The sequence below is a fragment of the Lissotriton vulgaris genome, chromosome 1_1, assembly GCF_964263255.1.
Source record: "Lissotriton vulgaris chromosome 1_1, aLisVul1.2, whole genome shotgun sequence".
NCBI classification, from domain to species: domain Eukaryota; kingdom Metazoa; phylum Chordata; class Amphibia; order Caudata; family Salamandridae; genus Lissotriton; species Lissotriton vulgaris.
The window spans coordinates 1,732,970,176-1,732,985,703 of NC_141685.1; the positions used below are offsets into that span (position 1 = coordinate 1,732,970,176).

Below are 15,528 nucleotides of genomic sequence, written 5' to 3' on the forward strand. Positions count from 1 at the left end.
TTTATGGAAAGACTATTGGGACAAGACCCACAACTGTATGCTTTGCGACTCCAGTCTGGATTTCGTGCGTCTTGGCTTGGCAGAACATGGTCGATTGGAAAGCCTTATAGATTATATGGACTGTCTTGAGCCCAGGTTAACTGATTTGAGGGGAGCTCTTCCTCCACAACCACAGCCCTGCATTAACTGAGCTTCCAAATGAACTTCCAATCCTGAAAGACAAACATCTGTCACAATAGTTTTGTCTGATGTTTCCACTGGAAAGGCACTGGTTGAAGTAGATTTGCTCACCATGATAGATATTGCCTTGTGTCCATTGGCATGCACAGTTTTTCATCTCAATAGCTATATTTTGAGACCACTGACCTAGACGCTACAAGAAAGGTTACATATATATAGTCTCACAATAGGAATAAAGGAAATGCAAAATGTCATGGATCCTCAAACGGAGTACATTTCCCTGGCTTTCGGGTTGAGAGCCTTCAGAATAAGATGAAAGGTCTCCCACCTTGATAAAAGGCTTTCCTGCAAAGGGAATTACTTTCCTTGCATTGTGTCTAGCGCGGTTTCCAGATAAGAAAGTATCTGAACAGGGGATGCTACGGACTTGTCTGGGAGTCATCCAGTGAGTTATTTAAGTTAGATGGCCAGTTTACTAAAACATCATGAAAAGTTGTAATACCATCGACTGGAGATAAACTTGATGGCAAACCTGGCAGAAAAGGGTGTAGTCAGTGGGTGTCTATGAAGAACCTGCGTACAAGGAGCAAGAAGATTAAGCGGATGATGGGGACCTGCTTCTTCTATGGTTCCTGGGTGTGTTTGGAGACTCTGAACTACTGATTGGAGATTGAGATGTCTTGTGATGGGAAATACCACCAGGATACCTTCTAGGAGTCAAAGGTAACTTCCTAAATAAAGATGTTGGCGTCTGCTTGGATACCATACTTGGTGGAGGCAGGGGATTTATGGGCTGGAGAGGAGCTTGTAAAGGCTCTTCTGCCAGAATGACAAATCTTGGGGTTCCCCTGAACTGTGGGGTTGACTTGGCAGTTAGCTGCAACCTCAGACTCTTATTTGGTGAAAACTCTGCTTGCAGTGTAAAGGTCAAAGGATTTGGGGTGGATTTGAGAGACGTAAACTTGTGTTTCAATGGCACTAATGAATGATGGATCGACATCAAGCAGAGAATCCGCTTGAGGGAGATGCTGGTGTGCACCTCGAGTTCTTGGACTGTGAAGACGTTCTGCTTCAGCAACAGTTGCGTTGTTTAAACATCAACGGCAAGCTGGTTCTTGACGAAGAGCAGGTTGGGGCAGACATCTTCAATAGCAAGTGGGAACTATGTTGACAGGTCTCCTGCTAGATGTTAAATACATTGAGTGAAATACAAACTGCTTGAATTTTGACAGGAATTTATCATAACCAGGTGTGAACACACCCAAAGTGTTCCTGGCTTCCACTCACAAAAGCTGGAAAAAAGGACTGGCAATGAGGTAACTTCCAGTGGGATAGTCGAAGCCCTGAAGCCTTAAAACGTTCCTGGAGCCTTAATGAGCATGGTGCTTGAGCCTAACAGGATGCAGTGTTGCTCGTTAGTTAGCTGTGTACTCTGCAATTTGTATTATAGGTGCTGCAGTGCAGTTTTGAAAATGGGATTTTTTGTAGTATTACAGTATAGAATTTGGAGGGAGCTAAGCTACATTTAGACGTGATGCGTTCTTCACTCTTTCTACTTATATATGGAATTAAATGTTCTATATAGCTATATCAGATAGAAATATACACACACATATATATATATATATATACATAGAAATAGATTTATTCAATGAAAAAACAATTCTAAGATGAGCTTTGGTTCTCGCTGAAAAGCGGCAGATTACTGAAATTCGCTAGTTATGGTTACCAACATACACCACAAGCAATAACTAGCACCATGCCCAAAATGCCGATATGTACATGGCATTGGAATATGGGTAATCAAGCACGACTTAAACATGGGGTTGTGCTAATAAGAGTGTGTTGGGAACAGTGGTCACCATAACTGGTACATTTCAGAGATTTGTTGTGTTGGAGCCAGAACTGATGAGCTGGGCCCTGCCCTCAACCACCATAGTCTACCAGCCCAATGGTTGCCCACCAGGCTTGGCTGCCGTCCAGGCCATACGCTCAACCTGGCATGGGCTGGTATCCCCTGCTGTGCACACCCTTCAGTCATGAGCAGTGGGGCTTGTCCGCAGGCATGGTTGGTCCCTGTGACCAAACTCACCATGGACAGCCAGCACACGTTCATCTATGAAGATTCTACGATGCAGAAAAGTTTATTGGTATTGTTAATTATTATGGGTATGTGTGTATAGAAGACAAGCAACCAATAACTCTAAAACATAAAATACTGTAATACCCTAACATTTTCATTTAACATCCTTGACCAGTCAGTCTATATGTGTAAAGCAGTCTTTTAAAGGACACTTGTTAAACTGCAGAAAGAATAGAGAACAGAGCAAATGTTTTAATTTTATCCTGTTTATCTAACATTGCTGCGTCTGAATCAGATTTTTACATACAAGTACCTCACCGAATGGTACATAATTTTAAAACCGACTGAGAACAGTGAATCTCACTTCAGTTGAGCAAGAGAAATACAAAGTATTTCTCTTTTTGAAAAAACAAAGGAAAAACCTTGCACACTTTACAAAGAAATTAACTTACTGCCTCAGAAATTTCTGGGTCTGCATCAAATGAGTCTGTATCGGTGTCTTCAGCTTTGAATATGGTTACTTGATAGACCTTTGGAAAAAACAAATCTAAAAATGTAAATTAATTTTCACAATGAAGCATATAAAAAGCAAACAGTGGCTTAGCTAGTTCAGGAAGTTCATTTAGTACATCACTAAATGGCACTTTGCCCATAATCTCCAGTAAGTAAGGAAGAGTTACTTACCAGTTACACAGGTTTACCCCCATTCAATTAATACAGACTGTATGCTTCTAGAATACTAAACAAACGTGTGGGTGTGTTGCGTGTGAAATAGAGACATGTTTTTCAGTAATGTAATATAAAAATTATACAAACTATTATACATAAATGCCTGTAGCCCATTTATAAATGGGATCTAAAGCTACACGAACCAACACTATTGACAAAATCCTTTTAGTATCCCTCTTTTTTTTAACCAACATAAAAATGAAAGTTAATCACATGGTATACTGCATTATAGATGATAAACTAAACTGCCACTTTAATGAACCAAGGACCTCAACAATCCCAAAACGCAGCATTGAAGCAGTTGGTCAATCAGTTAATTTTGATGACCTATTGAAGTATGTAGAATCAAACCAGAAACCTTCCTTATTTCTGTAATGTCTATTGGGCAAACTGAAAATGGATATTATATAAAATTATATTATATATGTATAGAATTCGAATTACAGAATAACCTTTCATTCTCCACAATAGGATATTCATTAACATTGTTTAAAATATTTATGAATATCAAGCTCATCTGGAAAAGAAGCAAGGTAATAGAAAAGGATACAGAACTAACCAAATACGTTCTGCAGAGAGGCTAATCTAATTCGGAGTAAGTTTTGGAATAGGGGGTAAAGGCCCTAGAACCCTAATAATCCATACAAAAGTGGCTGAAAACATTTGGTCTGAAATGCACTCGGATTCTACATTCATAGGAGTGATCTGGTTAAATAAAGCTCACTACGTCAAGTCATCATTAAGACAAAGGACATCCCTGCCGCTTTCGGTGGCTGGTAGAATAGCCATTGCTAAAATGGGGATATTGCCACAATTACTTTAATATTTTACAAACTTACCGATTGTGATCCCAATGGAGATGTTCAAACTACTAGATACATTATTAATAGAGTTGATCTGGGGCACGGGCTGACGCAGAATAGGATTGTCCAAACTGCAGTTAGCCACTAAACACGGACGGCTAAGTGCTCCGTATTTTAGAGCATACAGCTACAGTGGATGGCATATTGGATTACATGGCAGAATTTACAAGAAAAGAAATGTCCCGGAATGACTGGAACAGGGGTACTTTGCACGCGCTTTTCTTTCCCCAATAGCAAAATTACACCCACTACACCTCCATTACTGAGAGTGGCACTACTCTATTGGAGAAGGGCACTGTCCTACACCAGCAAACAGACTCCATACGCACCCAATATCCCACTGGTTGGCATACAAACGCCGACCGGTATAATAACAGTACGGCAGATATCTGCGTGGGTGGAAGACCGAGTGGACACTGTTGGTTGATCTTTACAGATCACATCCTAATGAATCATGACACCTTTGTGGGCAAAAGGGGTGCACCAAATACACTGTTTATATTACATGAAAACATTGTACGATAGGGGGGGCGCTAGAGGGCGCACTGCAGAATGGCCGCACTGTCGTGAGGCTCCTGCTGCCCGGAGCTATTATCCGTCTAGGGATCCTGATTACCATCGATGCGCCCTGATCTGACCCTATAGATCGACTGGGATATCGACTGACCACCCACGGTCCAACTCCTGGGCCGATCGGAGGTTGCTGGCCGAAGTTACGAGGGTTTCAAGTTTCCCCGATTTGCGCTCTGGAGGTCTGGTGGCCCTCGGCCCGGCGTCATCATTCATGCCAGCCCGTGGCTCTGCACGTGGGGTGTAGGCCCTGCTCTGCCCTTCTCCACCGGGCCTGCTCGCTGGCTAGGCAGGCGGGTTGCTACTTCTTTGCTATCTGACTGATCTCTTGGCTCCTACATCTGCCTGCCCAGCTACCATTGCTCACGGAGGCATAGCGGATCTTCGTCTGGCTACCTGTGAGCTCGCTTCTCGGGCCTGGGTGCGGGGACGGCCATTTTTTGTCGTCGTTGGGAGTGGCGGGGCGCGCTGGCCTGCTCGTGCCCCCACGATCTCGGCTGCTGTCCGTGCCCTGTGACCGGCCTACATCCTGCTTCTTACTTGCCCCGGTCCCCTGCTGTGCTACTAGCACACCATCATGGGGAAGCCGGACACTAAGCAATCCAAGTTGTCCTTTGACTCTGGAGGAGCTAGGAGGGGTGCGCGGTTGCTCCAAGATGCTGGGACTTCGAGGTCTCCCCCCGCGCCTGTCGCTGATAATGTGCCGCAGCCACCACCACCGGACTTTACCCAGATGATGCAGGAGATGAGGCAGGGGTTTGCCACGATAGTGGACAAGGTGGACAAGATATCGTCGCGCATGGATGCGGTCGTCCAGAAGCTGGACGTGCATGAGGAGCGCCTGACAACGGCGGAACAGCGCATTTCGGACCACGACGACACGGCGGCCACCCATACCACCCAACTGGCGAGAATGGACAATATATTGCGTGTTATTGCCGCTAAGAATGAGGAGTTGGAGGCGAGGAGTAGGCGCAATAACGTTCGCATTGTAGGTGTGCCGGAGTCCACAAATGTGGGCAAAATGGAACTTTATGTCGAGAGACTACTGGTGGGCGCCATTGGGGCGGAAGCATTCTCGTCCCAGTTCATCGTTGAGAAAGCGCATCGGTCACTGGGACCTCGGCCGGCCCTTGGGGCCGCACCGCGCCCCATCATCGCGCGCCTTTTGAACTACCGTGACCGGGACGCTGCCCTCCGAGCTGCCCGCACTAATCGGGCCCTCTCCTTCGATGGGGTGTCTTTCACCATGTACCCAGACTTCACGCCGATGGTGCAGGACCAGCGTCGTAAGTTTCTGGGGGTGAAGAAGAAACTTCGGGAACTACAAGTGGACTATGCCTTGCTTTACCCTGCCAAACTTAGAGTGACGCACCAGGCTAAGCAACATTTTTTTACCAACCCACAGCATGCTGAGGACTTTGCAAAGCTCCTCCAGCGCGAACGAGCGGCTGCAGATCGGGGAGGTGATCGAGACCCCGAGGATGAACATTCGGCGGCTGAGGAGGAGGTCGCCTGATTGTGGTGACTTTGGTCTTTGTTTCTGTTTTACTGGTGATGGAACACTCTGGACGTCTGTCTTTTACGCTGACTTCAACTGACTTCCTTGTCCGCTTTGGTGGCCTAAGTGGTATCCGCTTTTATCTTTTGTTGGTGCGTGGGTCGTGTCATGTCTGAGGTGAGAGTGTACGTATTGACTTTTGGGGTCGGTGTGGAACCGCAGGATGGTGCTATATGGTGTCGCGCTCTGGGCACCCACCCCCCCCCCGCGCTGCGCCTGGGGCCGTTTGAGACCCGATGGCTCGGACACTGGCGTGGTGTGAGGGAGTGGTATCGTGCACCGCTAGAAGGTTCCCCGAAGGGTGTGCCCCACTTGTATCTTTGATTTGGAATCTAGTCCTTTGTTGGTTGACTGGTTGTGTGTTGGGGAACGGGGGGGGGGGTGGGGGTACGCATGGCCTGATAGTTGGGGTGGCATCAGGTGGGTGGGTGGGGTGGGGATGGGGCTGACTGCACTTGCTCGCCCGGGCTTCGGGGATCAGTGGTTGGACTGCTGCTATTGGATGTCTGCACAGGCGCGGCTCCGTGCCTGCTACCTAGGCTGGCCCATTTATCATCTCGGCGGAGTTGATCCTGGGGCCCTTGCCCCCGTCCGCCTTGAGCCCGGCAGAGATGGCCGCCATCTTTGGCGGCCGCGTGGCGGAGAATGCTTTGCACGAGGAACACGTGGGCGAAGCGCGGGCCGCTTGGGCTGGATTGGCTGCGTGATGCGCGTAGTGGTTGCTGAGTGCTTGTTGCATGGAAGCTTCAGTGGGGGGCGGGGGGGGTGTTGGGGTTCTGGGTGTTGGGGTTGGAGATGGCTTGGGTGTGTGTGTAGTGTATGCGGGCGGACGACTGCTCCCTAGGGATTGGTTCTGTCGCTGGCTGTTGCTGGGAGTTGGATGGTCCGTATTTGCTTACTGGGTCCTGTGGGGCCCGGAAACTGGCTAATGTCGACTGCTGTTCTAGATCAGATATCGATTGTGTCATGGAATGTACGGGGACTTAATGATGCCAGGAAATGTCGTAGTGTGATCCAGTATCTGGACAGGCATGCTATTCATGTTGCCCTCCTCCAGGAGACGCATCTGCGACCCGCCCCTTCCCCCAGCTTTGGTGGGAGATGGGCTGTGGCCAGGGTGTTTGCTTCCTATTCTTCTTATGCTCGGGGGGTTGTCATTCTTGTTAAAAAGTCGCTCGCATTTCAAGAACTGGGTTCTATGGGGGACTCTGAGGGGCGCTATGTGCTATTGTGGGGGCGGCTTGGGCAGAACACAGTACTGTTTGTTAATTGCTATGCTCCTAATGTTGATACGCCAACCTTTTTCGTTACATTGTGGGGTCATGTGCTTGCTGTTGATGCCACTTACATTGTGTGGGGGGGGATTTCAATCTTGCGCTTCATGCCCAGGCGGATAGATCGGAAGGGAGCCCTCAGTACAATGTGCAAGCTAGGGAAGTACTGCGTGGGATTGTGGAGGAGGCTGGGTTGATCGACAGCTGGAGGTACACCCACCCTGCCGTTAAGGAGGGTACTCATTACACTACACATGCTCGTTCATGGGCGAGAGTGGACTATGTGTTTTTGTCTAGAGGGTTGGTGGCTGGCCTGCGTGAGGCTACACATCTGGCTCGTACATATTCTGATCACTGTCCGGTGAAGGCTGTTCTATCCGTACCCGGGCTGCGTAGGCCGCGCCCGCCTTGGCGCCTTTTTCCGACTGCGTTGCTTGACCCGGTGTTCAGGGAGGAGCTTGGCGAGGAGGTGGAGGCGTTCTTTCCTAGAAACAAGGGCTCTGTTGAAAGCGTCGAGGTTATATGGGAGGCGTTCAAGGTTACGATCCGGGGAGTCACTATTTCTAAAAGTTGTGGCATCCTCAGGCTCATCGTTCGGACCCTCGAGGGCTTGGAGGCTGACTTGCGAGACTTAGAACGCAGGATGCTGGTTGACTCTGATCCTGATCTTCTGGTCCAATTCCGTACTAAACTCTCCGAATATGAAGAGGAGGCTGCTAGAGAGGCTAGACATAGGGGAAAGTACTGGACGGCGAGGCGATACTGTGAGGGGGAGCGGCCCGGTAAGGTCCTCGCTGCCCTTACTGGGCATCCGAGGCATGGGTCAGATGTGTTGGAGCTGGTGACGCCGGATGGCACTCGCTGTCGGGACACTGAGGAGATTCAGCGTACTTTTGTTGACCATTACGCACACCTGTACACGACACAGCAGACTGGTGAGACACGGTTTGGCGGATTTCTTGATGAGCTGGAGCTCTGCTGGCTATCGGATGATCATCGAGCGTTCTTAGGTAGACCCCTGGAGGTGGAGGAGGTCAGGAATGCCATTATGTCGTTGAATAATGGAAAGGCCGCCGGGCTGGATGGCCTTCCTGCTGAATTTTATAAGTGTTATGTGGACACCATGGCCCCTGTTCTCCGCGAGGTGTTTGAGGAGTCCCTGGAGGAGGGGCGTCTGCCGTGCTCCATGCGGGAGGTCGCCATTATGTCACTGCTCAAGCCGGGGAAGGATCCGGTGGATGTGGGTTCCTATAGGCCCCTTTCATTGCTCAACTGCGATGTCAAAATTCTTGCGAAGGTCTTGGCAATGAGACTTGCCGAGCTCATGCCCGTAATTGTACTACCTGATCAGTCGGGGTTTGTGCCCGGCCGTGCTACCTCCCACAATCTTCGCACCTTGTTTTCGCTTGTGTCGACCATTGCTCCTGATGTCCCGGTTGCCGCTATCTTTCTGGATGCCACTAAGGCGTTTGACTCAGTTGAGTGGGGTTACCTTATTGATGTTCTTTGCAGGATGGGCTTCCCCCGGATCTTCATCTCATGGGTCAAGCTCTTATATACTGATCCGATGGCAAAGGTGGTGGTGAATGGAGTGCTGTCCCCCTCGTTCTCTCTCACAAGGGGGACCCGACAGGGATGCCCCCTCTCGCCCCTCTTGTTTGCCATTGCCATTGAGCCGCTGGCCTGCAGGATTCGTCAGCTTCACCAGCAGAGCGCTTTTAATTGTCTTCAGCGGCAGGTCGGTATTTCTTTATACGCTGACGATGTTACACTTTATGTTAAAGACCCTGTGAACAACCTTAATTCGCTCCTGCGGGAATTGGTCGCTTTTGGGGGTGTCTCCGGTGTCCATATTAACTGGCGGAAGTCCCAACTTTTCCCCCTCACTGCTGCTGTGGCTAGGTTTCCCCTTGATTACCCTCTGGAATGGTGTGAGTCGGAGCTGCGATACCTTGGCATTGTCGTGTCCTTGGATAGAGAAGAGACGGTTCGGCTTAATTATGGAGTGGCTATTAGTAAACTTGCAGATGATGTCACTAGATGGATGTCCTTACCTCTCTCCATGGCCGGCAGAGCATCACTTATCAAGATGGTGGTTCTGCCTCGCTTTCTGTACCTTTTTCAAAACCTTCCGTACCATCCTGGTGCTTATTTTTTTCGCAGACTTCGTTCTGAGCTCATACGATTGTTCTGGGGGGGCAAGCAGCCGCGGGTGGCTTGGGCTACCCTTACATTACCCTACTCTGATGGCGGTTTCGATGTCCCTGACTTTGAGCTTTATTATCTTAGCGCTCAGATGCATTACGCTTACCACTGGATGCGCCCAACGCCGTTTATGCCCCAAATTGCTGCTGAACATTGGGTTGCCCACCCACTCCCGCTTGAGGGGATGGTACTGGGCAAGGTGTCGGATGTGGAAACGCCTCGCACGACGGTGACGTGTACGGTGGATGCTTGGAAACGGGTGGCTCAAGTGCTGGGCGTCTCCTTTCTTTACTCGCCGGCCCTGCCTCTGTCTTATCACCCTGATCTGTCTCTGCTGCTAGAAACGGGGTTCCAACGAATGTGTAGGCGGCTCGGTATCCTTTCGTGGGGTGACTTGTTTCATGACGGTACCTTCCGTACGCAGGCTCATTTCTTCGGAGTGGCTGCCTGCTCCCCTTTAGAGCTGTTTTACTTTGTCCGCTTGCGGCAGGGCATGCGTGCCTTGTTACCAGATTTCCCTTCTGAGCCGGAGGTTACCCTCCCCCTCCACGTGCTGTTGGTATCAGATGGGCGACACCTGGTGTCGAAATTATACGGTGCTATTCGCAGACACCGTTCGGTCCCGGCCAATCGGGTGCGCGAGCAGTGGGTCGCTGAATTGGGAGCCCCTATTACCGACGAGCAATGGAGGTACTGCTGTGGACTCACAGCCAATGTTTCTTCCAGTTGTCGGCTTAAAATTATCCATTACAAATTTGTTCAGAGGTACTATTACACCCCGGCGAGGAAACTTCGGTTTCATTTAGCGGAGGATGACAGATGCGCTAGGTGTCGTGCAGAAGGCGCTGACTTTCTGCACTTGGCTTGGAATTGTGCGAAGGTGCTGGAATATTGGACTCCGGTCCATGAAGCCCTGCAGATTATGGCGGAGGATGGGGTGGCATTGGACCCCTTGGTGATGTTGCTGGGTTATTCCAAGGACGTGCCTGCCTCTCACCGTAGATTTGTTGACGTGGCTTTGCTGTTGGCTAAACGAAGGGTTGCTTGTTGCTGGGGTCGTGGCAGGGTACCGCGATTCCAGGATTGGTTGACTGACCTCATATACTGTCAGGACCAATACAATATCTACTCTGAATTGATGCCTGTCAGGTGCAGACCGAAGGACTTTTGGAGTCCGCTCCAGGTGTATCTCCTAACTAGAGCTGTGCAGGATTCTGATTCTGAACATGAGGACCGCGTTGGGGTTGGCTGATGGTAGCATGGGGGGCTGGGTTTTCACTTTACTCCTGTTGATCCTCGAGTGTCGGGGGAGAGGCTGGGCTGCTTCCTCTTACTGCGAGATTTTGGGAGCTGTGCCTCCTCCTATGGCAAGTGGATGGGTGGGGATGGAGGTCATACCCATGTCAGGATTTTCTGTTATTTGTTTCCTCCTGGCCCTTCTATCTGATTCTCCTTTGTTCTATTCTCCGAGCGCTCATAGAGGATGACCATTATGTATTGTATTACTAGCTTGTCTGTGCAAACTGGATCATTGCTTTCTTATATGCATATTACATTTTGATGTGGTTATATGTATTGACTGATATGTTCCCCTGTACTTGTTTCATCACATTTTTTCGAATCTGACGTACCATTGTGATGGCCATATGCGACTGTATGTATTGTGTATGCACTTCCTTTGTCCTTGCTTGTCTCCAAATAAAGGTTAAAAAAAAAAAAAAAAAAAAAAAAACATTGTACTATATATTAGATCCACCTGGGCCCCCACTGGTGATGAGCTCTCGACACATACACTGGTGCACTTGCAATATTTAATGGGAAATGGCAGTCATCTTACTAGCTGGCTATATAATGGTATTCGGTCACACACTGAAACACCATTACAGACCCTCCAAGATAAATGGAACACTGATTTAGATAGGGAACTTACGGATAAGGAATGGGCTTTTATTTTAGAATACCCAAGGAAGGTATCGTGAAACGCGAAGTTTAAATTTATCCCACTGATGATAGTATCTTAACCCACTAAGATTACACGCCATGCTCCCGAACACGTCAGATGTATTTCCAAGGTGTAATGAAACTAATGCTGACTTATTACATATGATATGGTCCTGCCAGAGACTGAAGCATTACTGGAATGAAGTACACAAAATATTGCCTTATTACATATGATATGGTCCTGCCAGAGACTGAAGCATTACATGAATGAAGTACACAAAATATTGCAGGAGGTGGCCCCGGGGGGAAGAGGTGTATTAATGGAAAGCTCCATACTGGGATTAGGGCTCAAACACAAAAGTGGAAATCCTACATATCGATTTATCAAAATGGCACTATTACTAGCTAAAAAAGAGATAACTAAACGCTGGATAGACAAAACAGCACCAGCGATAGCGGAATGGCATGCAGAGGTGGTGAGATTAGGGAAAGCTGAGAGTGCGGAGCTTAAGAGGGAAGAGCATAGAGGGTTACACAAAAAGCCTATCTCACTGGAATGAAATTTGATATTGGAAGAATTTACTGTGACTCAATTATCATAGGTACGATACTGGTATACAGAACCTAGGAAACCTTGTATAAGTACACTGTAATGTATTTATAGGCCATGTCCAAGATGTGATAATAACGGACTATGTAATGAGATATTGTATGGATGTCTATAATTGCTCATGTTCCAGCCTGCACTAGAGTGGGATGTGTTCCGTATACATTGCCTTTAATTGTACTGGGGTTCATGGGAGGGAGGCGGGGATTGTTCAGTTTGTTTTATAGGTGTCGCAATTTTTTTTCAGATGAAGTGAAGTCGCAGTATACTTTAACCTGATTATAATGCCAGTATTCTGTTATGCCATTGATATTGCTTTCTTACAATGTGACAAATGTGAACAATATGACACTAAGAAAGTCAATAAAAATATATTTTTTTTTTAAATAAATCATTAAGATAAAGGATATGAAAATGTTCTGCACCTCCATTGCATTAAAGCACTCTGACAGAAGTCGATTGAGAAAGGGAAGGAATAAAACAGTTCAAGCATACCTCATGAACATGATCTTGCATTGGTGAAGATGTATAACTAACCGGTATTCATACAAGATTAGAAGCAAACTTATGTGAATTCCATTTTCACAAGAGTAAATATGAACATATATATTTGCACAAGTTCAGCAACTGCAAATTCCTTTGTTAAAATGTATTTTCTCCAGGAGCAAACTAATTTCCCCCATGGATAATCTGCTCCCCATGTACATCCACCTTATTATACAAACAGCCTGGAAAACAGTTTGAGCCTGCCCTTCTCGGGTAAATTTACAACCTTTTCCAGTGTGGGTAGAGAATGTGGAGGAGTTGGTGGTTACCATTAAACAGGAAAGTTTGTGTCAACCCCAGAAGGATGAAATCCTGAATAGACTAGCTGGAAAGGAGGCAAAATCAAAAGCCTGCAGGAATCCAGACCAGGATATAATGTATTCTGTCAAAAGTGGCTATTATTGTACAAACATTTTCCTCTACAACTTTGCCCTTTTGTATCGCTCAAGAAAACCAGTGTAATTACTACCAAACAATCTTCTTTGGATAAAGGGTTAGGCCAGCCAACCTAGGATTCAAATTCTTTGACTTACAGGGCACACACATATATAATCCACATTATGCAATGACCTGTGTACAGAAAGACTGCAACTATCTTGTCCCGGTGTTTTGTTTCTCCAGTTTTGCACTTTCACAGACAAACCTGAAGAGTATAGTAGCTACTTCAATCAATTCAGACTAAGGGATTTAAGCAAATTCCTGTGGCGGAATTGGTGTAGCGTTTGGCTCTACTTGCGTGTCAATCCTATATGCATTTTATTTTAAGACTCTAGCGAAAAAAATCTACCACATACATGTTTAAAGGGTCATGCTTTAGTAACCTAGTGTAATGCTTAGGCAGCAAGGTTCATTCTAGTTGAGGCAAAAGAATCTAGGACTCAAAACTGTAAAATATTTACAAAGCTTAAGTGATTTTTAACTGGAATCCGTCATTACAACATCCCAGAGCAGACTAGTTACAAATTAAATACATACAAACTAGTGGGACAAAAAAATATATAATTTTCCAGATATAGAACTACTAGAGGACACACTCTAATGGAAGCTTTTAGCAAATCTGGTTCAACTTCAATCTGAAATCTTAACAAGACAGAAAAAAATGTTTCAAGAACTATTGTGCAAAAATGAAATAATGCATGGTAGCAAAGTAGCATCATTTCGAAACAAAGACATTTACCACTGGGGGTATTCCATCTTGGATACTACTTACCATTGGGGGGGACTATGTTAAAGGAGATCTCAATGGCAGGGGAAAATGTGACTCCCAAGTCTGATTCATATATCCAGGGTTTGTCCTCTCGGAGGGGCAGTCAAACAGGGAATAAAGGGCCTCATACAGGTAAATTCAGAGTCAGTGTAATTTCAAAAGAAAAACTGGGCAGTGGGATCTTTAAGGAAAAAAAGGGTTGAGTCAGTTACGAAAAGAAAATGATCACTTGTAGTAATGAAACAATGGGCATAAGACACTAGACATCTTCCAAGTTCACACCAGCTGATTAAAATAGTGGGAAATTACTATTTACAACAAAGCCATATGAGAGGCAGAACACAAAAAGGGCAGTTAGCATTGCATAAACCTACTCCCCCCCCCCCCCCCCTCTTCAGCATCTCGCGTTATTGAAAGAATTGGCCCAAAAAACTATCAGTAAAATATGCTTGATTAACCTCACAAACCTCCACAACATACTAGAAAGTACCTGCCCCTTTCCGGGTCTCCCAAAGTTCCTCGTAACATTCTTATCAAAGACCTGGTTAACATTTAAGTTGCTGTCTTATCTTACCCAGCTCCATGGAACTATCGCTCACTAGCTGGCAATCTGTAATGCATAACTCTCTAACAATTATGTTCTCTTCAGCTCGGAGACAGGACAACTCAACACCCCCGCCAAAAAAAACCAACAAAAACAAACTACCAACTCTTAACCCTCTAGCCCTTGCTTGGTAAGGTCCTTAACCTTGAAAAATGAATAACCCAGGAGCTTCACAAACAGGTTAGGGGCTCCAACATACCTACAGGAAGGCAAGGACCATGGCAGTTTTTCAGAATACCCACTTATTCCATAAGTGAGATTCCTTTACACAGGTTTTATGTATATTTTTATTTTATGGGGTTATTTTGAAATGATAGCATTAACTCAGCCTCAATAAGTCAGAACTCGATTCCACTGATGCATACATCAAATTCTACCTGAAAATTTAAGACGATGGTGACCCAGTGGCGTAAGCACAGTCAATCGCTGTGTCCCTAGACCAACTAAGACATTCTAAACAGTCTCAATCCAACAGAGAGTAGTGCCATATGATCTCATCCAACCACCTGCTTCCCCCTTCAATATTACTGTCCACTACGGAGATTACATTTGTACACAAATGACACTTTTCTAAATCAGGGTTATCGATACCAACTAGCATTCTACATTTTTCTAAGAACAAACCAATCATGGATGTATATGGTCCATCTCAAGCTAAATCCAACTAGGTAGAATTAAATCACATGAATAACAGCAAGCCTCAAAAACAAATTAAAGGATAGCTTCTCTTTCAGCCTCACCAATGTCAAGGCTCTAGGGTTTTTAAAAAATCAAGGCTAACCTTTTTAGCCTTCAGGTAGCACATAATAAAAATCCCAGATCAGGTTCCTTTTGCAGAATGAATTGCTACACCGATCACTGCATAAGACATACTCTGTATAATCTACAAAGCCAAGCATTCGACAAACGAGCATTGGCAAAGCCAATAATTCTGTCATTGGCTTCCTGCCTTTTCGGTTTGCAAATGCTCGCTTCCTTATATTCTCACTAAATATTATTGGAGAAGCTGCTGGCTTATTGGCAATGCTAAATGTGACAGCACCTGAATGCTTCCATACATTGTCACTTTTTCACCCATTACCATGCACAGTCATTGAATTCTTGCATTTATGCATCTATTCATCCACTCATTGTCTCAATATTGCATTCATACATCGA

At 46.3% G+C, this 15,528-nt stretch overlaps 1 protein-coding gene across 4 annotated transcripts in view; it reads right to left on the reverse strand.

Annotated features, from left to right (window-relative positions):
• MDM2 (MDM2 proto-oncogene) overlaps positions 1-15,528 on the reverse strand; it is a 79,192-nt gene that overhangs the window by 9,907 nt on the left and 53,757 nt on the right. For all 4 annotated transcript variants that reach the window (XM_086919000.1, XM_086918999.1, XM_086918998.1 and 1 more), the window contains exon 10: positions 2,716-2,793. In XM_086919000.1, coding sequence (XP_086775126.1) covers positions 2,716-2,793 — 78 coding nt within the window. The remainder of the gene's footprint in view (positions 1-2,715; positions 2,794-15,528) is intronic.